The 24,498-nt window shown below is 48.9% G+C and overlaps 2 protein-coding genes across 2 annotated transcripts in view; one reads left to right on the forward strand and one right to left on the reverse strand.

Moving 5' to 3' along the window:
- The window catches only part of LOC119167770 (uncharacterized), a 166,448-nt gene that overhangs the window by 54,026 nt on the left and 87,924 nt on the right, over positions 1-24,498 (reverse strand). The window lies entirely within an intron of this gene.
- Positions 1,571-2,632, forward strand: LOC142766131 (uncharacterized). Its single transcript, XM_075867979.1, has one exon. The coding sequence runs from the start codon at positions 1,805-1,807 to the stop codon at positions 2,630-2,632; it is 828 nt and encodes a 275-aa protein (XP_075724094.1). The 5' UTR covers positions 1,571-1,804.

Consider the following 24,498-nt stretch of genomic DNA (forward strand, 5'->3'; position numbering starts at 1 on the left):
AACTTAATTAACATGGATAGTGGGTGATTGAAAAATGAAGCAAATTTAGCAACGTTTACAATACTACAAAGTGACATAACACAACATCACACAATTTAAAACATGTCAGATAACACATCTAGTAAGAACTAAACGTAAAATATCTACGTAAGCTTGAAATGTTCGAGTAGGCGGTCGTGAAAGGCTTTGCAATTAGCGATAGAAGTGATATCACCAGGGAGATAGTTCCAAAGTTGGACAGCATATGGCAGTGCACAACTAAACGCCCTTGTATTGCCGAAGATGCGCTCGAAATAGCCCTGATTATGGAGCTGCCTAGACATGTGCAGCGGGGCTTTCAAAGGGAGGAAATGTGGCCTGGTCTTTTGAACATATTCATGAAGCAGGCATAAAAGGGAAACACACAGGAAAACCTGAAGAGGGTGCAGCGAATGTTCCGAGTTTTATCCAATAATAAAATGGGCCGCAGGTTAAGTACGCTAACTTGGAATGTTTGGTGGCAATTTACACAGACTACAACGAGTATACCCACGCGTTTGTGATGCTTTAGCACAGATAGCAGTAATGTGGGGGCGCCATGAAAGATTGTGATAAGTTTATCCCTAGGTACTTGAATGACTGAACACGAGATATGACCGAGTTGTTAATAACGTAGGAAAAATCAGTTCGAATGTTTACGGGTGAATGAAATTAGTTTACATTTTCCAGAGTTCAACACCATCAGCCATTTTTCACACCGCATATTTATAAGGTTAATGCCATTTTGCAGGATGTGGTGATCATCAGGAGATGTTCAGGAATGCCTTTGTAGCACACTGCAGTGCAGCAAGTTGAGTGGTGCTGTAAACTTCTATGGCATAAAAATTTATAACGGTATGCACTAACCAGGACAAACCACTCCGGCTTAAACGGTCAGTGAAAGCATTACGCTCTGCGAGACTCAGGTGGGGATCTGTCGTAGCTATGGGCCTATTCGATGTTTGTAAACGAAGGTAGGCGCCGTCGACATATGTACGTAGGTTTGTTGTAGCGACATCGTGGCGCGTAAGCTCCGCCTAGCTGTCCTAACCAAATGCGCATTACCAGCCTCGATAATCACGTGACAACTGGCGCAGCAGAGGCGAAACTCTCCTCCGAGCATGGCGCGTTGGAACGGCTCCTACATGCTTACTATTGAATCGGCGGCCACAACAAAAGTAATTCCATTGACTGTAAGAGGGGTTCTGAAATGAACACATGAGCCTTGTTGGTGTGTAGATCTAGCTTTGAGAACTTCATCAAAATATTTGGTATCTTAAGGTGGTAGGCCACCTTAAAATAAATTTTTTTTTTGCGAAATAAACTTTTAGGGTTTTATTTTTCTTGAACGCCCAAACATTCACGTATATGTTGCAACAAAAATTATCCTCCTAGCATCATTAGTTTGCGAGTTACAGCAAGTTTTCTATACCCTATGCTCCTATAGCAAAACCGAAACCACATTTCCAACTGTGGTTTCGGTTTCGAAAAATCGCTTTCAAAAGCAAGTGTTGTTTCGTCTATATTAATGCTATTCAAAATACTTTATGGATTTTATTGTGACTATTATATAAGATGATGTCATTAAATACAACTTTGTGTTTAAATGTCTTTGTTAATCTCTAACTAATCTCTAACAACAGCCACAAGGAAGACGCACGATGCTCGTCGAAATTTTTGTTGTTTGTCTTGGTCAGGCTATGTCAGGCTTCGTTCTGCATTTGTTCCACGTGTCAACGCTACTAGGGCTGTATCCTTAGGCCACCTGGACCATGTTACGACCAGCATGGGGAAGTGCAGAACACAGAAGACGAGAAAGCGCAAGTTTGCTGAAAATCTCTACACGACGACGAGGCTGCGTACTGACACAGACGCCAGTGTTTCGGCGACCGCGAAGAAGCTTGGGGACATAAACAAGGCGTACCAGGCTCCACTAGAGAATTCTGCGCTCCAAGGGAACAGGATAATGGACATTGGTATTCTTTCTTTAGTGTTTTCATCGCTGGCATGTTCCAAATGCATAAACACAACACTGAAGCTCGGGGAACGCTCTCACCAAGAAATATGCTCGGCTTGTGCGGTCGTGTGTACTGACTGTGGGTTCAAGCGCCCATTTCATACGTCGAGAAATGTGGGTCGGGCCAATGAGAACAATTTACGTCTGGTTTACGCGATGCGCCAGTTAGAAAAAGGGCACGCTGGTGCGAAAACTTTTTCCAAAGTGATGAACATGCCTGCTCCTCCACGTCACTCCGCCTACGACATATTGTCATCTCGGCTTTCTGCAGCGGCAGGAGAAGTGGCCTCGAAGTCGATGACTGCTGCTGCTGTGGAAGTTCGTCGTGTTGTGGGGAGTGCCGAGTGTGGTGTTTCAGGTGATAGCACGTGGCAGAAGCGTGGCCATTCATATTTGAACGGTTGTGTGTCTGTGATTTCTGTTGACACGGGAAAGGTTATTGATGTTGAGGCCCTTTCTAGTTCGTGTAAGCCTTGTAAAACCAAAAGCAAGTTGAGGCAAGATAGTGCTTCGTACCAGGAATGGAAGGCAAACCACACTTCCTGTCACGCAAACCATGAAGGAAGTGCTGGCAGTATAGAGACGGTTGGTCTATAGTGAATATTTGAAAGGTCAAACGGTTGGTCTATAACGAATATTTGAAAGGTCAAAAGGCAAAAGAGATTTGAAGTACCTGCAGTACTACGGCGATGGTGATTCCAAGAGCTATGCTGCTGTCAAAGACATGTATAGAAAGGACAGTGTGCAGAAACTGGGATGTATTGGGCATGTCCAGAAGCGTGTTGGCAGCTGCCTCAAAAAATCGAAGAAGACAGTGCGTGGACTCGGTGGTAAGGGAAAGCTTACTGATACCCTCATTGACCGCCTGCAAAACTACTATGGCATCGCCATAAAGTCTAATGTGGGAAACCTTTCTGCAATGAAAAAGGCTACCCTTGCCAGTGTTTTTCATTGCAGCTCTATCGACAAGCAGGCGAGACATGGCCTGTGTCCACTTGGACCGAAAAGCTGGTGCGGATACCAGAGGGTCGAAGCACTCGGTCAAGGGAAATATGTACACAAAGGAGGACTTCCAAATGATGTGCTCAGCAAAGATAAAGCTGTCTACAGTGATATGTGCACTGATGAACTTCTAATGAAGTGCCTTCATGGAAAGACTCAAAATGCTAATTGATCTGTGCACTGATGAACTTCTAATGAAGTGCCTTCATGGAAAGACTCAAAATGCTAATGAGTGTTTCAATGGTCTAATATGGCAGCGGGCACTCAAATAGGTCTACGTAAGCTTGCCTACAATAATGTTTGCCTTACATGATGCTGTGGCACACTTTAATAATGCCAGTGTAAGCACCCTAGATATCCTGAGGCAAGCTGGCATAGAACCAGGGTACCACACGACGAAAGCTTGCATCGCCAGGGATCCCCTGCACAAGCAGAATGCTAAACGCAAGTCAGCGGATGGGACAAAACAGGCCAGGAAGAAAAGACGAGCAGCCACCCGAACAAAAGAAGACAATAATGCTTCCGCAGAAGGGCCCAGCTATGAATCTGGTGCATTTTAGGCCTGCATGCGAAGATTGTGACCCTTTTTACAAGCTCGGAAATCTTCGTTTACATTTTTCTGAAAATAACAATTTGCCCCAAATGTTGCGACACAAAGTTTCATAACGTATTTCTCAGCGTATACTTTGAACTGAAATTTCGCACAATGATTTACAACATATATATCTGTGCAGTGAACTAGAATAAAAGAAATCCATCGAATATTTTTCAGTTCACAGCTGAATTCTCCAACAGGTTCAGTCTAAATTGGCTCTTTTTCCCCGTTTTTTTTTTTGTTTGTTTTTTAGCATTACTTCCTTCATATTCACTGCATAATATTTATTCTAGTTCACTGCATAGGTCCAGCCATTAGTTACACAAATGTCAAAGCTTTACTGAATAAAGCCACCCATTAGTCACTTATCACAGCTGGCGTGGCTAGCACAATTTTTGACACAGATTACCTCCCAATAAATAAATATTCAATATTTTGCACTGTAAATAGCTGGGTAAATTAAATAAGACATGCTGGTTTTGAACGCTGCCTGCCCTTAAAAAAATTTTTGTTTTTGAGTGGCCTACCACCTTAAGGGTGGGAATATGCCTCACTTGCAAAATGTAATCGCCGAGGCAGCAGTCTACGTTCCACGTGTGCATTTTAATTTGTCAACTAATGAAAGAATGACAGACCGAACTCAGCAAGAAGCTTTAGGATACGATATGCAAGAGTGCGGTGTAAAAATATATAGCCACGAATTGTTTCGGTAAATACCCGCATATAACAAATGTGCCGAAGAAGTTATTCATGCAAACGGCCAGGGGCAATACTCGGCGACGCTCATCCTGAATACGTTTGCGATAATGCTTCAATTACATGCTGGGGAAATGCGGTTTCTGGAATTTCTCACAGACGTGAAAGCTCGTGAAGCGCATCACAGCCAGAATAGCCCTGCCCGATACACGGTGTGTCAGGTGTGTACTGCAGCCGAATATAAACATGAGAACTATCGTCTAAGTCATCGTTTCATTTGGTCCTGCTTTAATTAACCATGTCCACACAGAAAGAAAGTCATGCTTCATCGAGTGACACCTTTAGTTCACAGGAGTGTAACAAAATAGTTTTTACGCCTCTAAGACTTCTGCAATTGTATCAACCCCTCTCCTCAACAGAAACCGCAAAAAATTCTTTGCATTTCTTCGCATATGACAATGCTATGTACAACGTTCACGCAATGCTTTAAGATGAATATACTCACTATGCCTTCGCACAAGGCTTATTTTTAAAAAAATGTGGTGCGCGCATTACAATGACAAACACTTGACAGAGCTAATCGTTTTTGCTGTGAAAGCCACTTCAAAACATTACCAATAAACCAGCCTCAAAGGCAAGTTCTTGCATGACTAATCTTCTTGAGACAGTTTTTATAAACATAAAAGTAAAAAAAAAAGACCTGGCCCATCTTTTTTGTGCCTTCCCACGCAAATCACCACCAAAGCTCATCGGTACACCTTTTCTTCTTTTTTTCATGGTGACAAACAGCACATGCACATGCACCAGCGAAAACACAGCAGAAAATGCAGTAGTCGCAGCTGCTTTTGTCTACCATGGGAAACCAAATGCGACAGCACCACTGCATTTCCGCGACATATGTCCGGTTGGATTCGTCTATATTTTAACCGTAAGTTTGTTTAAAGTGGGTACACATTAACGAGATATAAATGTATAAAAGCCACCTTTATCAAGTTAGACAACCAAGAGTTTCTGCCAGGGATGGCATTTGCACAGGTTTGTGTGTTGCTCTACAACCTTTTACAGTGAAAGCTGTTATTACAGCTTGGGTCATGCGCAGTTGTCCGTCGCTACCGCCGGTGTCCATAACCACAACGCGTGTAAACAGAAAACAAGAATTCATACTGTAAAGGGGGTTTATTGAAGGACTGAGCAAGCGGGTGGTAGCTCTGAAAGGAACGCAGGCGAACCCAGATGACGGTGCTTGATCGCCGATCTCGTGCCTTCTTCTTGTGCTGATGATAGCTCACCTGATGGTATCAACGTCTTTCTTATTCACTACAATTACCCCCGGCGAAAAAGTTGAAGCCATCCTGGCGATCTAACACGTGGGGACAAGCGGGTCAAAGTACGGCTTCAGACGGTTTACGTGAACGATATCACGTCCACGCCGACGACGGTCGCTCGGTGGCGTGAGGGGTTCAATGGTGTAGTTCACGGGTGAAGTACGCTCGACCACGCGGTAGGGACCATGATAATTGGAGAGTAGCTTGGGTGATACACCAGGGGCGCAGGGCGGTACATGAAGCCATACAAGTGCTCCAGGAACAAACGTTGGTGCAGAACGATGGTCGTCGTCACGGATCTCCTTCTGGCGCTGTTGGTCGGATGTAGTAAGCCGCTTGGCTAGCTTGCGGCACTCTTCTGCGTAACGAGCGGCTTCCGAGACAGGCTTGTATTCGGAGGGATCTGGCGAGTATGGGAGTAAAGTGTCGATGGTGTGTGATGGTTCGCGACCGTACAGGAGAAAAAATGGGGAAAACCCTGTAGTGACTTGCGTAGCAGTGTTATGCGTATGTCACAAATGGGAGAACGAGGTCCCAGTTTGTTTGATCAGAAGCGACATGCGTAGCGAGCATGTCCCCCAGAGTACGATTAAACCGCTCAGTCAAGCCGTTCGTCTGTGGGTGGTAGGCTGTACTCTTCCGGTGAACCATATGGCACTGTTGAAGAAGTGCTTGTATTACATCGGAGAGGAAAACACGCCCTCGGTCACTGAGGAGTCCTCGAGGAGGACCATGACGAAGCACAAAACGATTGAGTATGAAAGTTGCGACGTCTTGTGCTGCAGCTGTGGGGAGAGCAGCAGTTTCAGCGTACCGTGTTAGATGATCCACTGCCACGATAGCCCATCGGTTGCCTGCCGTTGTTAATGGGAGTGGTCCGTAGAGGTCAATTCCTACACGGTCGAATGGGCGGTCTGGGCATGGAAGTGGCTGCAATGAACCTGTTGCAGGATGTGGCGGGCTTTTCCGCCGCTGACATTCATGGCAGCCGCGAATGAACTGGCGGACGAAGGTAAACATTCCGCGCCAGTAATACCTTTTTCGTAGGCGTTCGTAGGTCTTGAAAACACTGGCGTGAGCACATTGCGGGTCGGAATGAAACGACGCGCAGATGGTAGAGCGCAGCGTTCGGGGAATGACTAGTAGCCATTTCCTACCATCTGCTGAATAGTTGCACCGGTACAAAAGGCCATCGCGAATACTGAAGTGCGGAGCCTGGCGGCGCAGGGTTCGAGTGGTTGGAAGTGTCGGTGCCTCGGATAACGCGTCAAGAAGCGAAGCGATCCATGGGTCATTGCGTTGTGCAGAAGAGATGGTGTCCTCGTCAAGCGCTGACAACGTGTTGTCCGAGGAAACAGATGCGATGTCCGGGGATAGGGGAGATCGTGACAGTGCATCAGCATCGGCATGCTTGTGGCCGGAACGATATACCACGCGAATGTCATATTCTTGAAGCCGAAGAGCCCACCGGGCAAGACGACCTGATGGGTCCTTAAGCGACGATAACCAGCATAACGCGTGGTGGTCCGTTACTACATCAAAAGCACGGCCATAAAGGTATGGGCGGAACTTGACAAGCGCCCAAACGATCGCCAAGCATTCCTTCTCGGTGACGCTGTAGTTTGATTCAGCCTTGGTAAGAGTTCTGCTGGCGTAGGCGACGACATACTCGGCGAATCCAGGCTTGCGTTGCGCGAGAACCGCACCGAGGCCGACACCACTGGCGTCGGTGTGGACCTCAGTTGCTGCCGTAGGATCGTAGTGACGCAGTATTGGTGGCGAAGTGAGGAGACGACGAAGGGTACAGAAGGCTTGGTCACACTCAGAAGACCATGCCGAAATATCAGTGGTGCTGCCTATAAGTTCGGTCAAAGGCGCAATGATAGAGGCGAAGTTGCGCACGAACCGGCGAAAGTAGGAGCATAACCCCACGAAGCTCCGTAACTGCTTCATAGTCGTTGGTTTGGGGAAGTTGGCGACAGCACGTAATTTAGCCGGGTCTGGAAGTATACTGTCCTTTGATACGACGTGCCCGAGAATCGTAAGTTGGCGAGCAGCGAAGTGACACTTCTTGAGGTTGAGTTGGAGCTGAGCATTCTTCAGGCACGTGAGGACGTGTTTGAGGCGCTCGAGATGTGTTCTAAAGTCTGGCGCAAAGACGACTATATCGTCGAGATAGCAGAGACAGATTTGCCATTTCAAACCCCGAAGAACCGAGTCCATCATGCGCTCGAAGGTGGCAGGCGCATTGCAAAGGCCGAAGGGCATGACATTAAACTCATACAGACCGTCCGGTGTCACGAAGGCTGTTTTTGGTCGATCGGCATCGGCAAGGGGGACCTGCCAATACCCTGAGCGCAAATCTAATGATGAAAAAAACTCGGCACCTTGTAAAGTATCAAGGGCATCGTCAATCCTGGGTAAAGGATACACGTCTCTTCGAGTGATCTTATTTAGGCGCCGGTAATCCACGCAGAAGCGAACGGAACCATCCTTTTTTTTAACGAGCACTACAGGTGAGGCCCATGGACTTTGGGAAGGTTGAATGACGCCACGTTGCAGCATATCGTTCACCTGTTCGGTAATAACTTGGCGTTCCTTCACAGAAACACGATATGGTCGCTGTCGTATTGGCGCATGGTAGCTGGTATCGATGTAATGTAGAGTGGTAGAAGTGCGGCCAAGTGAAGGTTGAACAACATCGAAAGATTCACGGTACTGGTACAGCAGTTGGAGGAGTTCAGATCGTTCAGATGGTGACAGTCCGTCTGCGATCGCCGAATCGAACACTTTTGAAGCCTGTAGATGAGAGTGGTTAAGAGCACTGACGGCGGCGAGGTCACTTTGGGATGATTCTTGCGGCACGGTAAAAATTTGTCCGTTATCAATGGGCTGTACGCATCCAAGAGACTCGCCTTTAAACAGTTTGATGGTATGCAGAAAGGGATTGGTAAGGCAGAGAGCACTGGCTCCATTAGAAATTGAGAGGGCTGAATAAGGGAGCAGAAGTGGTTTCCTACTTAGAAAGAGGCGTGATGGCTCGAAAAATGCTACTTCATCACGCATGCCGTCGGAGACCACAGGGAGCAAAACAGCTGTTGTCGGTGGAATGTCAGTGTCTTCTTTGACAACTAGCTTGTGCGCGGCTTGATTAGTGTGGTCGTAGGGCTGCTCGAAGAACGGAAGCAGTTCAAGTTCGGAACGGGCACAGTCTATAACGGCACGATTACGGGATAGGAAATCCCAGCCAAGTATGATGTCATGAGAGCACGAGGAAAGGACGATAAACTCAACAATGTAGTGGTCCTCCGCAATTTTGAGTCGGGCAGTGCAGGCGGCTATAGGTCGAACAAGTTCTCCATTTGCTGCACGTAAGAACATATCAAGCGGCGTGGTCACCTTTCGGAGCTTGCGGCAAAGTTTGGCGTCTATAACAGACACAGCGGCACCGGTATCCACAAGAGCGTATGCACGGGCGCCGTCTACAAAAACTTCGACGATATTTGACGGCAAGGTGCGAGGACTTGAACATTTCGATAGCGCAGTTCTTGCCCCTTGAACTGCGACGGCTAGTTTCCCTCATTTTGAGGGGCTTGTCGTGGACGCATGGGTGACAAGGAGCGTCGATTGGGTGAAGGTGAGCGACGAGACGAAGTTGCCGGATAGTCACGGGAAGACATGTTTGACTGACGATCCGAACTTTCATAACCAAAAGGTGGTCGGTCCATGTAATTGCTTCGTGGTCGGACGTCTGTGTAGGCGGGCACGCGACGACGGCAGTATCAGGAGATATGGCCAGGTCCGCCGCACGCAAAACAAATCGGCCGGTTATCGCGCGTTCGCCAGGTATTTGCAGCAAGGGGCGCCGCCCACGCGGCATACGGCTGAGTCGAGGCTGTGGTAGCGAGGGGAGGAGCCCATGCGACGGAAGACTGAGTAGGAGCGGTGACATGCGGCAGTCCATTGAACGGCGAGGGCTGGTGTGGCTGCTGCCTCTTTACTGCGTCAGCATAAGTAAGGGGCGCGGCGACAACTTGCTGCTGAAAGGGCACTGGCATAGCCTCGGCAATCTGGTCCTGAAGTGCATGTCGGAGCATGGGAGCTAACGGTGTCGGTGGTTGCTCTTGAGGCTGCTGCGGGAGCTCTTGGCGCTGACAAAACGGCAGGAGGGAAAGCTGACGTGCGACCTCCTCACGCACAAAGTCTTTCATTTGTGCTAGAAGGCGGGAGTGGTCAGGTACGACGTCCAGGGCAGCGAGTGGTTGGTTAGGCTGAAATGGACGACGGGTGAGAGCTCGTTGCCGTCGCAATTCGTCGTAGTTCTGGCACAGAGTTACCACTTCAGACACCATGCAAGGAGACTTCGCCAGGAGCATTTGAAAGACGTCGTCATCAACACCTTTCATAATGTGCTGGATCTTGGCACTTTCGCTCATTGCGGCATCGACGCGCTTGCAGAGATCGAGTATATCTTCAATATAGGCGGTAAACGTTTCGCCCGGTTCTTGTGCCCGTGAGCGCAGGCGTTGTTCGGCGCGCAACTTCCGCACGGCAGGGCGACCGAAAACCGAGGATATTGCCTGCTTGAAAGTGGCCCAGTTCTCGAACTCGGATTCGTGGTTTGTATACCACAGTTTCGCCACATTAGCCAAGTAAAAGTTGACGGTGCTCAACTTAGCAGCGTCATCCCACCTGTTTGGTCCACTGACTTTTTCGTAGGACGACAGCCAGTCCTCGACGTCCTGGTCTTCGGCGCCCGAAAAGATCGGGGGGTCTCGCTGGTGAACCGGGCCGGGGCAAGTAAAAGCCGCGAGAGGTGCTGTCTGTTGAGCAGCGTCAACTTGCATGGTCGACGGCAGCGTGCGGGATCGGAGTTCCAGGGTGTAGGTGATGCAGTTACCCAGCACCTCCACCAAATGTAAAGGGGGTTTATTGAAGGACTGAGCAAGCGGGTGGTAGCTCTGAAAGGAACGCAGGCGAACCCAGATGACGGTGCTTGATCGCCGATCTCGTGCCTTCTTCTTGTGCTGATGATAGCTCACCTGATGGTATCAACGTCTTTCTTATTCACTACAATACTACCAAAAACAAAGTCGGGCTCGAAACCCCGGTGCCCTGGGTGCCAGCCCAGTATTCTACCACTAAGCTACGCCAGTGCTTGTGACTTGTTGGCAAACCTTGCACCAAAGACACAGTGGGGCTCGAACCAGGGTCCGCTGAGTACCAGCCTAGTATTCTACCACTGAGCTACACTGGTGCTTGTGACTTGTTGGCAAACTTACCTTAGGCCAGCTTGATGTCGGGAAAGCAATTGCGTTAATACGAATTATAAAGCGTTTTAAAACAGGGAAAGAACAACCAGTCGACGCACAATGGAAATAGCGCAATGAGTGGGCAGTACAATGCTCCAACCTATCACAAAAGCTTGTTCATGTTCCCCTATTAACTGTGGTGCACACCCACTTCAGCTATAATTCCTCATCGTCGTCAGCCAGTGCATGAACAATTGGCACGAAACTCCTTGCAAGTGTTTAGCGGATACCACGCTTCTAAAAAGAATGACGAAAAATAGCATAGCGAATGCCGGCCTACTACCCAAAAGTTAATTATTAATGCCTTAGTGGGTATCAAGCAAGTGTGCTTGCAGTAGTTACTCAATGGGTGTTTTGTAAAGGATCTGAAAGGCCACTCTTCTTGTCGACAATTATGTAGAAGAAGAAAAGTAGTAATATCATCAGGAGTGGGAGAGCACTGGTCAGAATAAATAAGAGGACAACAGGTGGGCTTCGTCATGGGCACGGTGGCTTGTCCTTTCCTCAACACTTGGCGCCGTAACCCGGGAGAAAGGGCCTTCAGAGATGAGAGAGCAGATTTCAAAACTTCTCGACCGCATCTGCAGCCTAAAGAATTTTGTGAAGCTGCCGTCGTGTAAGCTTGTGAATGAGGCCTAACCACAGCTGACACCCGGGAGCACGACTCTGATTGGAACTAAAACCACTAGGAAAACCCATGGACTGACGTGAGTGCAGGCATCGTCTGGAGGTTCGCGAGACTGGAGTCCTCACGTTTACTTCGGTTTCGTCCTGACTCGCCCTTCACGATGACGGCCCGATATTCGCCAGGCGAAGCAGTCTATGTACGGCGACTACGTACATCTAGAAGGCGCAGCCACGTAATTGTAGGTGTCGTCTGGAGGCTCGCAAGACTTTGGCTCCGTCCTGACTCACCCTTCATGATGATGGCCTGAGGTTCGAAAAGCAAGGCAGTCCATGGAGGTCGACTATGTACATCATGAAGGTGCTGCGACGTGATTGCAGGCATCGTTGGGAAGCTCGCAAGACGGGAACTTTCACGTCTACTTCGGCTCCATCCTGACTCGCCATTCCTGATGACGGCCCGATATTTGCCAGGCGAAAAAGTCTATGCAGGGCGACTACGTACATCTAGAAGGCACAGCCACATGATTGTAGGTATCATCTGGAGGTTCGCGAGACGGGAGCCCTCACGTCTACTTTGGCTCCATCCTGACTCGCTCCTCATGACGACGGCTCGATATTCGCAAGGCAAGGCAGTTCATCGAGATAGGCATTGCATGGACGTGCACGTAGACAGGAAAACACTTAAAGCCCACCGACGTACCATAGCCACCGACATACCATAGTCAACTGTATACGTCCATCCATCGCAAAATTTTCTCGTCAATGACATCTTGGAGACTCGTGAGGCCAGTGGTACAAACTTTGGCTCTGACACCAGTCCTGTAGAACGAGCTTTTTGAAGGAGCAAGAACATTAAGTGCAGGTGTGAACTACGCGAACGAAGATGACTTCGAATATGCTGAACCCAGATCATCCAAGCTATGCCCGTAAGACCACAAACTGTGTACTTAACTACCTGAGGTAACTTCGTTCGTTATGAAGTTCGATACAAAATTTAAGAGGCCAGGTTGCAGTGTTTCGTTCATAGCATTTGCCAAGGAGACTTTAAGAGCATAGAAAAGCAGAAAGAGGAAGTTTGAGCCCGAACATTGCAGAACCCCCGAAAACACCGCTGGAAGATCGAGGGCAGGAAAAGACAGAAATGACACTATACTAGGACTGATATGGAACTCTTACTAATACTGACAAACATTTTGTACTCAGAACTCGAGTGAGCATTCAGATTTTTGTCGTCAGGTGCCACTGTGGGAGAGAGGAGGATGTTGCTAATTGTGTAGAAGGCGAGGAGCACCATTATCATTATCAGAAAATTAGATCACTGTTAGCAAAAAAGAAGAGGTCGACGGATGGGCTTCGCCATGGGCACGGCGGCTCGTCCTTTCCTCAACATTTTGGTGCCGTGAAACCCGCAAGAAAGGACCTTTGGAGGTGGAACGGAGCGAACTTCAAGAATTTCGATCACCGTCAGAGCATCGAGAACTTTTGTGCAGCCGCTGTGTGTAATACTGATGTGCGAGGCCTAACCATTGCTGTGACCTAGGAGCCCGACTCCGGCTGACACTAAGACTACTAGGAGCACCCATGGACTGACGTCAGTGCAGGCATCGTCTGGAGGGTCGCGAGACGGGAGCCCTCACTTCTACTTTGGCTCTGTCCTGACTCTCCCTTCACGATGACGGCCCGATGCTCACAAGTAAAAACAGTCCATAGGTCAACGACATGCATCTTGACAGTGCAGCCCCGTGAGTGCAGGCATCGTCCGGAGGCTCGCGAGACGGGAGCCCTCACGTCTTCTTCGGTTCATTCTTGGCTCGCCCTTCCCGATGATGGCCCGATATGCACAAGATCATGAAGAACGACAGCCCGACAAGTGACAGACATTCGTTGTGCGAACCTTCTGCGATGGATGCCGTGTTCACTCCGACTTCGCCTCGTGACACGGCCGGCCAGTGATCTCTCCCGTTTCCGACACTGGACCGGATCATGGAGGCCCTCTACGAAAGGCGCAGTCAAACACGCAAGGTCATCACGCAGGTCATCACAGATATTGAACACCTACGGCATATGGACCACCCATCAATGTGTGAGTTGCGCAACATTCTCCGAATTTGGATCGAACAGTACGAGCTTCTCAGAGGAATTATTAAGGAGATTGAAAACACAGTTGAAATCGATCATTTGGAAGCAGAGATGGAGGAAGCAGAGCTTTATGAACACCAGATCATTCTAGCCATGGTCAGAGTGGAATATAAGATCGCGGAAGTATTAAATGCTCGACAAGCTCACTTGGAGGCCATGAGGCAAAGAATTTGGACGGAAGTACAAGCTAACGTGGACTCTTCATCTGTGGCACTGCCATCTAGCCTTTGCTTCTTCAGCAGCAATCTTGTTCTACGAAAGCTAGACGACTCAGACTCGCAACGAATCGCTGAACATGCTGGAAGCCGGAAAGCCACCGATGTCACCCCTGTAACGAGCATCCAAGCACGTACAGAACAACCGCTACTTCCAAAGAACTGGCCCACGCCTTTAGAACTGCCATCAGCGTACACCATCAATGAAAGCAAATGACACGACAGTTACAGCAACTCAAGTGCACATGCTCGAAGAGACTTGTACAAAGGAAAAGCAGTAGGCATCTGGAAATCCAAAAGATGACACACCAGAGCTTGAGGATGATTGCACGCTGAAGACGCCAGATTTTGTCGTATTGCAGTCCTCACGTCTATGCAACCAAATCCCTGATGAAAATAAATCAAGGCCATTTCACCAAGCAAAGAGAAATTTAAAATCAAGGAGAAAACGGAAGCCTACTGCCAGTACTTATCAAAATTACGGCACTTCGGGTAAGCCATTGAAGTCAAGATTAGAGAGACTGTGGTTGGCACGGCATATATTTGCGAAGATGCGGAATGTCAAGACAACGTCAACCCCCCGAATGAGACAACCCAGACCAACGAAAAGTGAAAGGACTGATGCTCCCAAGACAAGGGCAGGCAAGAGAAAGCAATCAAGAAATGTTTTAAGGAACAGCTACACCAGAAACTTCCGGAAGAGTCTGCATAATGGAACTTTCTGCCCAAGGAAACCGATTGTACAAAGCAATTTACCGAAAGTGACCATCCATTGGCAAGAGCGTGGAACAAGCGCCGTAAATATCGCTGGAAGGCTGAGCGCAGAAAGAAATCCAGATGATTCTATACAAGGACTGACATGAAACTCGTATTGATGAACGTTGTGTACTCGGAATCCATATGCGATTTTATGTTCTCCATCGTCATTCGCCACTATGGGAGTGCAGAGTATATTGACAATTATGTAGAAGACGAGGAGTGGTAATATCATCATGAGTGGGAGAGCAGTGGTCGGAATAAAAAAGAGGTCAACGGGTGGGCCCGCCAACACCAGCGCTTGCCTTTCCCCTGCCACAAAAAGCACACAATAGTACCGTGTAGCGACCCTTCCACTCCCTTTGGCTTCCACGCATTTGGGAAGCGCGCGCTGCACGTGAAACATCCCTCGTTCCATGATGTCACCCCCTCGTTCCATGATGTCACCCCAACAGAAAGGGAGGAACTATTGCTGCGTCGTCAACTGTCACAATAACCATGGAAACACGAAGGGGTCGACTCCACCAGTGAAATTCTACCGATTGCCAAACCAATGATACGAAACAAGCAGACGACAGGAATGAATTAAAGCAGTGCACTGAAAAAAAGTAAGTAAACAATTTTTCATAAAAATTAGCAGGTGCACAATTCATTCAAAATAATGGGTGTTAGTTCCTGCGTGACCATTCCTCTAATCTATCGAGTTACTGGGCGATGCACGTCCCCATTTTAAAAGTATAAATTTTCAACATCTGTTATTAGAGCACTATTACAAAATTGTGAAGAAATATTTTATGCTGCTAATAATATTCGATATTGTTGGGGACGTAGTAGTTGAAGCTGTGTACACATGTGGTATTGGTGATGTGTTGTTATATATTTTTATATCTACACAGCGCCGAAGAAAGTGTGTGGTTGCCAAAAGCTTGGACAATGATTTGTAGCAGACATTTTGTGGGAAACTGCAAAAATGACTCAAGTCTGCACCCGTTGTATGTTCCGACCGTGTTTCCAGCGGCTTACAAGAAATGGGCACCTCACGTGGAAACGGCGCAGAGGTATGATAGGCAGTGAAGCGCATAACTATCTATGCATTTTAAAGCATTTTCTGAGGACTCTTGATTCCCGTTTTCAAGCTCAGCGAGAATTTGTTCCGCGTATGCGCGATTATCAAGTGAAGCGAAAATAGAAAGGTTTTGATCAAACATGGCACTTTCACACCGTTACATTTTAAGGGTAAGATTGGAACGCGGTTAGTAACAAGCACATTGCTTTTTTGATAGTTTTCATACAAAGTAAAAATGATTCAAGCAACAGACAATCAAAATGTTTAATCAATAAATTTTCATACGCAGCTATCTCCGTGAAGTTCTTGTAGGAAGTGTTTCTGCGCACACAGATGGACACAATTGCTAGTTTTTTAATGGGGCATTTTTCCATCGTACCTGTTTTCATAGTTTGATTTCATATGCAGTACTTGTTTTATTTTCTGAATGTAAGGCGTTATAACAGGATCACGGAAAACCCTTAAACGTATACTCATTTTCAGACTTCTTGTACATTTTATACTTGAAGATGATTAAAATTATTATCAGGCGCACTACAGATATGCTCAATGTTGATCACCGTACAATATCTGAATAAAAACAAAAACTCCAACGTATGAACGTTGTGAACGGCACGATCTAATTTCTGCCACAACCTTATTTTGCTTAGGTAGAAGCGTCATTCTGTGAGGGCAACCAGATCAGCACAAAATTCCGTGGAGCAGGATGTGCCGCAAGGTATTGCTCAAGATGAACCAGCAATGCAAGATGAAGAGAACTCTGTTTTCCTCGATGTCACGCTTTCAAGTGATTTAGAATTGCTATAGATGCCTCTCGCACCCACCAGTAATCACGATCCCCAGCCTTCGGCAGGAACCTGTGAAACAGGGGGCAAGCTCATCCAGCTACACAGGCTGATGCTGTAAGCGTGCAAAATTGAGATTACTCTGTTTTCATTTTTACCCATTATTTCACTAAGAATGCCGACGTAGGTGTTTCTTTAATTATTGTGCAGCCTGCTTAATTTTTTTATACCCAACAGGTGTGCCAAACGGAACCAGAATCCCAAGGAATTTTGACTATCCTCAAGTCAGTAACAAATGAGTCTGAGGCCTCAACTCAGGTTTCTCACAGTAAACAGTGCAACAAGGTACAGTCACCACTACACATTTGCAAGGTTTGTCTCATACTTACAGTGGGATTCGTTTTCATTGTAATTGATATAGTAATAATTTATAGGCAACCTCGTATAAAAGTATATAAGCAACATATTGCCACGTTCCATTTCCCAAGTTTTGTTATCGTCCCAAAACACTACACGATTCTCAGCGCAACCCGCGCCTGCAGTTTTCGAGAAGCTTCCGGACTGTAGTAGATCATTTCGGTAAGATGCACCGCGTCCGCAGCCAGGAGAACGGCCACGTGACATCGCCGACTACCTGACAGGAACTCAATGGACACCACGAAGTCCTTCCCGTTCGCTGTCGCCCACCCGCCGCAATGTCACCGCACCCACGGCAGTACTCTGGCCACACGCGGGGCCGGTCTTCTAGCCCGTATCCGGGAAACTAAGGCCAGCAACCGATGGAGGTGCGATTGCTGTGCAACGAACTACCGAAGATCCTTCGACGACACCGACGCCGCGACGGAGCTTTCCGAACACAACGCCAACCAGGCAAAGCCCTGACGGCGAAAGCTCACTTACCAAAGGTGGCCTGATGATGCAACATGGAAGCAGCGGAACAAGCCGACGCAGCCGTGGCCCGACGCCACGCCCTAACTGTAATGCGAGACGGTGAACTAGCGACCTAGACGTTCTTATCGACGGCCACTGCGTGACCGCTCTCGTCCATACTGGAGCCGACTATTCCGTCATCAGTGGGTCGTTCGCCGCGACGTTAAAGAAAGTTAGGACAGCTTGGGAAGGTCCTAAAATCTGCAAAGCCAGAGGTCATCTCGTAACGCCTGCAGGAATCTGCACAGCGAGAGTCACCATTAACGGCCGTATTTATCCTACAGACTTTTGTAGTCCTACAGCATTGCTCGAAAGATGTCATCTTTGGCATGGGCTTCTTATGCCTCCATGGTGCTGTCATCAACCTAAAAATGAAGTCGATAATGTTATCCACAGAAGAAGCACTACCGCCGCGCACGCCGTCAGGAAACCATGCCTTGAATGTGCTGGAAGAACAAGTCAGCATTTCGCCTCGCTCAAGCGTCATTATTTCAGTCGGCGCTCCTAAATCACCTGACTTGGAAGGCGTCGTTGAAGGCAGTCAACATCTGTTGGTTACCCGAAATATTTGCGTCGCAAAAGGAATTGCAGAGCTGCTAGGAGGCAAAGCAACGGTTATGCTCACGAATTTCAGCAATGAGTACAAACATGTGAACAAAGGAACAACGATCGCATACATCGAAGAAATTGTTGAAGCCACCAGTGTTTTCACCCTCGCCGATTCTGCAGAACCTGCTCAGAGGAACCAAGCCCCTCCCATAGCTTTCGACGTCAATCCCAGACTACCGAACGATAAGCAAGAACAGCTCAAGGCCCTGCTCCTGCAATACGAAGATTGCTTTTCGTCGTCATCAAAAATTCGGCAGACCCCAATCACGAAACATCGCACCAAAACTGAAGAAAATGCCTGACCACTCCGTCAGAGTCCGTACAGGGTTTTGACGCGAGAACGTGAGGCCATGAAGAGACAAGTTGATGAAATGCTGCGGGATGACATTATCCAGCCGTCCAAGAGTCCATGGGCATCCCCCGTGGTGTTAGTGAAGAAAAAGAATGGGACCCTACGTTTCTGCATCGATTATCGCCGCCTGAACAAAATCACAAGAAAGGACGTGTATCCTCTCCCACGAATAGACGACGCACTTGATCGGCGCCATAACGCCAAGTACTTTTCGTCAATGAACCTCAAGACTGGCTATTGGCAAATCGAAGTCGACGAAAGAGACCGAGAGAGAGAGAGAGAAGTAAGCGTTTATTTCGAAACAGTGTTCCGAGCAATGCCCGATGTCACCCTGAGGTGGGAGGGCTCCTTAGTCCAGGAACCCTCTGGCTTCTACTGCCCTCTTGGTCCTGGCGACGAGTTGTTGTTGCTCTTCCAGGTCCTCGAGGGCGAGCTTCGCCTCCCACGTTTCGGTTAGGTCTTCATTCGTCCGTCCTGCTTCGTTATCAGCCGTGTGTTGTTGCAGATTACGTCTGGTAATACACTGGCATGCAAGAAGCAAGTGCGCCAGGGTGTCCCGTACGTTGCAAAGCGGACACATAGAGCTATATCTCGTTGGGTAGAGACGGTGCATTAGGGCCCCATGTGTGTATGTGCTGCTTTGCAGGCGTCTCAGTATTACGCTTTCCTCTTTTGTAAGTTTTGGGTGTGGTGGAGGGTATACTCGTCGCTCCAGCCTGTAATGCTGGAGTAACGACGAGTAGGTGTTTTGAACAACTTCCGTCTCTTCAACGACGGATCGAATGTCCTGTGGGCAGGGGGCAGCCCAGCTGACGTGCTCGCGGGCAGCGGCGCGGGCCGCTTCATTTCCCTGCAAACCCTCGTGTCCTGGCACCCATAATACACAAGTGTATGGGAGTGAAGTGCTTCGCCGTTTCAAAATATTGATGGCATTGGCTGAGATACGGCCCTTAGCAAAATTCCTGCAGGCGGCTTGTGAGTCGGTGAAAATCACCGCGGCGTCTGTACATGTTGTGGTTGCTAGGGCGATTGCCGATTCTTCTGCAGCGTCTGAATTGAGTGCGTTGACCGTGGCTGACGCTAATTCTCGGCCTTGAGAATCGACGACGCTGACAGCGTACGCGTTTCTATGCGGATACTTGGCTGCGTCAGTGTAGCGGGCGTCCGGGTCTTGCTTGAACTTTCGTCGAATAGCTTTAGCTCTAGCCTTGCGTCTACTTTTGTGGAAAGTAGGATGCATGTTGCGTGGAATAGGTGCGATGGACAGCGACTCTCTAATGTACAGCGGGATGCGCTTTTTCCGGTCTGCATCGGCAATGAACGTGTCGCTGTAGTTGAGGTACCGGAGCACCGACCGACGCACTTGATCGGCTCCATAACGCCAAGTACTTTTCGTCAATGGACCTCAAGACTGGCTATTGGCAAATTGAAGTCGACGAAAGAGACCAAAAGAAGACGGCGTTTATAACACCGGACAGCTTTTTCGAGTTTAAGGTGATGCCCTTCGGTCTTTGCTCAGCGCCTGCAACTTTTCAACGCGTTATGGATACAGTACTGGCAGGATTGAAGTGCCAGACTCGCCTTGTGTACTTGGACAACGTCGTCGTATTTTCCTCGAGTTTCGACGAGTATCTTCGGCGCCTTGAAGCTGTACTTCAAGCCATCAAGACGTCCGGACTCACACTGAAGCCAGAAAAGTGCAGATTTGCGTACGAGGAGCTCTTGTTTCTGGGGCACGTTATTAGCAAATCTGGAGTTCGTCCCGATCCACGGAAAACATGCGCCATCCCCGACTTCCCGCCGCCCACTGACAAGAAGGCGGTACGCCGATTTCTGGGCCTGTGCGCCTATTATAAGCGGTTCGTGAAAAACTTCGCCCGCATCGCCGATCCTCTCACTAACCTTACCAAGGCCGACGTGGAGTTCAAGTGGGAAACGCCACAGGAACACGCTTTCCAGGAGCTTAAGCATCGCCTCCAGACGCCTCCGTTACTTGCCCATTTCGACGAATTCGCCGAGACAGAAATACACACTGACGCAAGCAGCGTAGGTTTTGGCGCCGTTCTTGTGCAGAGGGCTGACGGACTTGAAAGATTATTAGTTACGCCAGCCGATCGCTATCCAAAGCAGAAGCCAATTATTCCACAACAGAAAAGAAGTGCCTCGCCATCATCTGGGCTACATTGAGAGAGAGAGAGAGATAGAGAGGAAAGACAGGGAGGTTAACCAAGCTTGGCTCGGTTGGCTACCCTTGGTTACATTGAAATTTCGCCCCTATCATTACGGCAGGTTCTTCAAAGTTGTGAGCGACCACCACGCCTTGTGTTGGCTAGCCACATTGAAGGACCCTTCAGGTCGCCTCGCACGATGTAGCCTGAGACTTCAAGAATATGACACCACTGTCATTTACAAGTCAGACAAGAAACACTCCGACGCCGACTGTCTCTCTCGTGCGCCTGTCGACCAACCACTACCCGACGACCCGGATGACGGCTACTTCTTGGAAACGATAACTACCGACGACTTTGCGTAACGACAGCGGGCCGACCCGGAACTTAGGGTCCTAATAGAATACCTCGAAGGCAGGACCACCGAAGTCCCGAAAGTATTCAAGCGCGCACTTGCATGGTTCTTCCTGCGAAACGGTCTTCTACAAAAGAAAAACTTTCACCGCTTCGAGCTAAGTACCTGCTTGTGGTGCCTTCAGCTCTGCGACCAGAACTCCTGCAGGCCCTGCACGACGATCCGACAGCAGGGCACCTCGGTGTTTCTAGCACGCTCGCGAGGATACAAGAAAGGTACTACTGGCCACGTCTTACCACCGACGTTACTCGTTATGTGAGGACATGCCGGGACTGTCAGCGACGCAAGACACCACCGACAAGGCCAGCGGGACTTCTGCAGCCAATTGAACCACCTTGCCGACCTTTCCAGCAGACTGGTATGGACCTACTGGGGCCGTTCTCGACATCGGCTTTCGGAAACAAGTGGATCTAGGTAGCTACCGACAACCTCACCCGCTACACCGAGACAAAAGCCCTGCCAAAGGCAGTGCATCTGAGGTAGTTAAGTTCTTCGTCGAAAATGTCGTCCTACGTCACGGCGCCCCGGAGGTCCTTATCACCGATAGAGGAACGGCATTTACTGCCGACTTAACTCAAGCGATCTTGGCATACAGCCAGACAAACCACCGCCGGACGACAGCGTACCACCCACAGACCAACGGCCTCACCGAACGGCTTAACAAGACGATCGCCGACATGCTGTCAAAGTACGTCGATGTCGAACACAAGACGTGGGATGCCATTCTTCCGTACGTGACCTGCGCATACAACACGGCGGTGCAGGAGACGACGCTGATATTTCCATACAAATTGGTCTACGGAAGGAGCCCGGCAACGACGCTCGATGCCATGTTACCCAACATCACCGACGAAAAAAACCTCGATGTGAGTGAGTACCTTCAACACGCCGAAGAAGCCTGACAACTCGCACGTCTCCGCATCAAGAATCAACAGACGACCGACAGCCGCCGTTACAATCTTCGACGACGCTTCGTGGAATACCAGCCCGGTGAACGTGTTTGGGTATGGACGCCGATACGCCCACGTGGACTAAGTGAAAAGCTTCTGCAACGGTACTTCGGACCGTACAGGGTGGTTCGACGTCTCGGCCCACTTGATTACGAGGTTGTCCCTGACGGCATCACGAACTCTCAACGACGCCAATCACGACCTGAAGTCGTCCATGTCGCGCGCCTCAAGCCGTTTCATGCGCGTTAACAAACTGAAACAGAGTTTTTTTTGTATTATTATTGTACTGTAATTTATTCATTGTACTTTCTTGCATTATTATTGTACCTTCATCTTTAGTTAAAGCATCGGGACGATGCCTTTTTCAGAGGGGGGCAATGCCACGTTCCATTTCCCAAGTTTTGTTATTGTCCCAAAACACTACACGATTCTCAGCGCAGACCGCCCCGCCGCGGTGGTCTAGTGGCTAAGGTACTCGGCTGCTGACCCGCAGGTCGCGGGTTCGATTCCCGGCTGCGGCGGCTGCATTTCCGATGGAGGCAGAAATATTGTAGGCCCGTGTGCTCACATTTGGGTGCACGTTAAAGAACCCCAGGTGGTCTAAATTTCCGGAGCCCTCCACTACGGCGTCTCTCATAATCATATGGTGGTTTTGGGACGTTAAACCCCACATATCTATCTATCTATGAAACAACCTGGGGAGGGAGGATCACTGGAGTAGCAATAATGAGCTTGAATTTTAAGGGTCCTCGTGATCGCTGGCATGCTTGCTATCTCGGCGAGTATCAGGGCGGTTTCAGCATGAAGAGACTGTGTGAAAAGAGCACTTCTGCCTGTAGCGGCCGTATTCACTCACACCAGCGTTTCGTAGGAGTTCCGCGATATCAGATCCAAAAGAGTTGGCTGCCAGCCTGATTTCTTATAACATTACAATTTATTGCTATCGCGTTGACTGTATCCGGGTTTTCACTGCGCCAGGACAGCGTCGGGGCCTACACCGCTGGCGTCCGTGTGCACCTCTGTTGGGGCCGTAGGGTCGTAGTGGCGGACAATGGGAGGAGACGTCAACAAATGGCGGAGCTTCAAGAACGCGTCGTCGCACTCGGATGACCACGAATTGAGAGGCCCGTTACTTCCAAGGAGCTTCGTCAGCGGTGAAATGATCGTTGCAAAGTTTCGTATGAAGCGTCGGAAGTATGAGCACAGGCCCACGAAACTACCAAGTTTTTTGACAGATGCAGGTTTGGGGAATTCGGCCACGGCCTGAAGCTTGGCAGGATCAGGAAGAATGCCATCTTTGAACACGACGTACCGCAGTATGGTGAGTTGCCGTGCTGCAAAGCGACACTTTTTCGGATTTAGTTGCAAGCCGGCATTGCTCACACGTGCGAAAACTTCTTTCAAACGTTGGAGATGCGTGGAGAAATCCGGAGCAAAGACAATGACATCGTCGAGGTAACACAAGCACGTGTACAAATTCAAGTTGCGCAGAGCGGTGTCCATCATGCGCTCAAAGGTCGCAGGTGCATTACATAGACCAAACGGCATGACGTTGAACTCGTACAAGCCGTCTGGCGTGACGAAGGTGGTCTTTGGTCGATCGTCATCAGCCATGAGTACTTGCCAGTACCCCGAGCACAGATCGAGAGAAGAAAAAAAATCGGCTCCATGAAGGCTGTTAATCGCGTCATCGATGCGTGGCAGTGGATAAACATCCTTGCGAGTGATTTTATTGAGCCATCTGTAGTCCACACAGAACCGCACAGAACCGTCTTTCTTTGCAACAAGAACAACAGGAGACGCCCATGGACTGTCTGAGGGCCGAATAACGTCGCATCAGAGCATATCGTCAACCTGATCATTAATTACCCAACGTTCAGCAGGCGACACGCGATATGGACGTTGCCGTAAAGGTGGATGGGCACCAGTGTCGATGCGATGCGTAACAACGGACATGCGACCAAGAGAACTTCGCCCGACATCAAAAGAAGAACAATATTCTTGCAACAGGTCCACAAGCTGGGAACGCTGTACCCCCGTAAGGTTGTCAGCGATGAAGGGGCCAAATACATCAGCAGATGACGAATTAGAAGTGGAAACAGCATTGATGGTACGCGACCTGGGACAGCGCGTGTCATCGGGTACGTCCAGGACTTCTGCCTCGTCGACTGGTTCCACTCTGCTGAGACATTCCCCTCAAAGCAAGGTAACAGTGTACGGGGACGGGTTGGTTACAAAAATAGCAGCGTTGCCCTGGTTGACCTGCACGGTCGCGAAAGGTACTAGCAACCCTTTCCGGCTACAAGCACGGTCGGATGGCAAAACGAGTGCAATTGTGTCGGAGAGACCGGCACCGTAGACAGACACAGCCGTCGTCGAGTTTGAAGGCACTGTTGTATCGTCTTTCTTTAGAATCTTGCTCAGTGTCGAGGGACTATCTTCTGGCATCAAATGCGAGAAAGATGAGAGTTCAATTTCGCCGGCGGCACAATGGATGACGGCGTCATGGCGGGAGAAAAAG

Source organism: Rhipicephalus microplus, chromosome 6 (genome assembly GCF_043290135.1).
Source record: "Rhipicephalus microplus isolate Deutch F79 chromosome 6, USDA_Rmic, whole genome shotgun sequence".
NCBI lineage: Eukaryota > Metazoa > Arthropoda > Arachnida > Ixodida > Ixodidae > Rhipicephalus > Rhipicephalus microplus.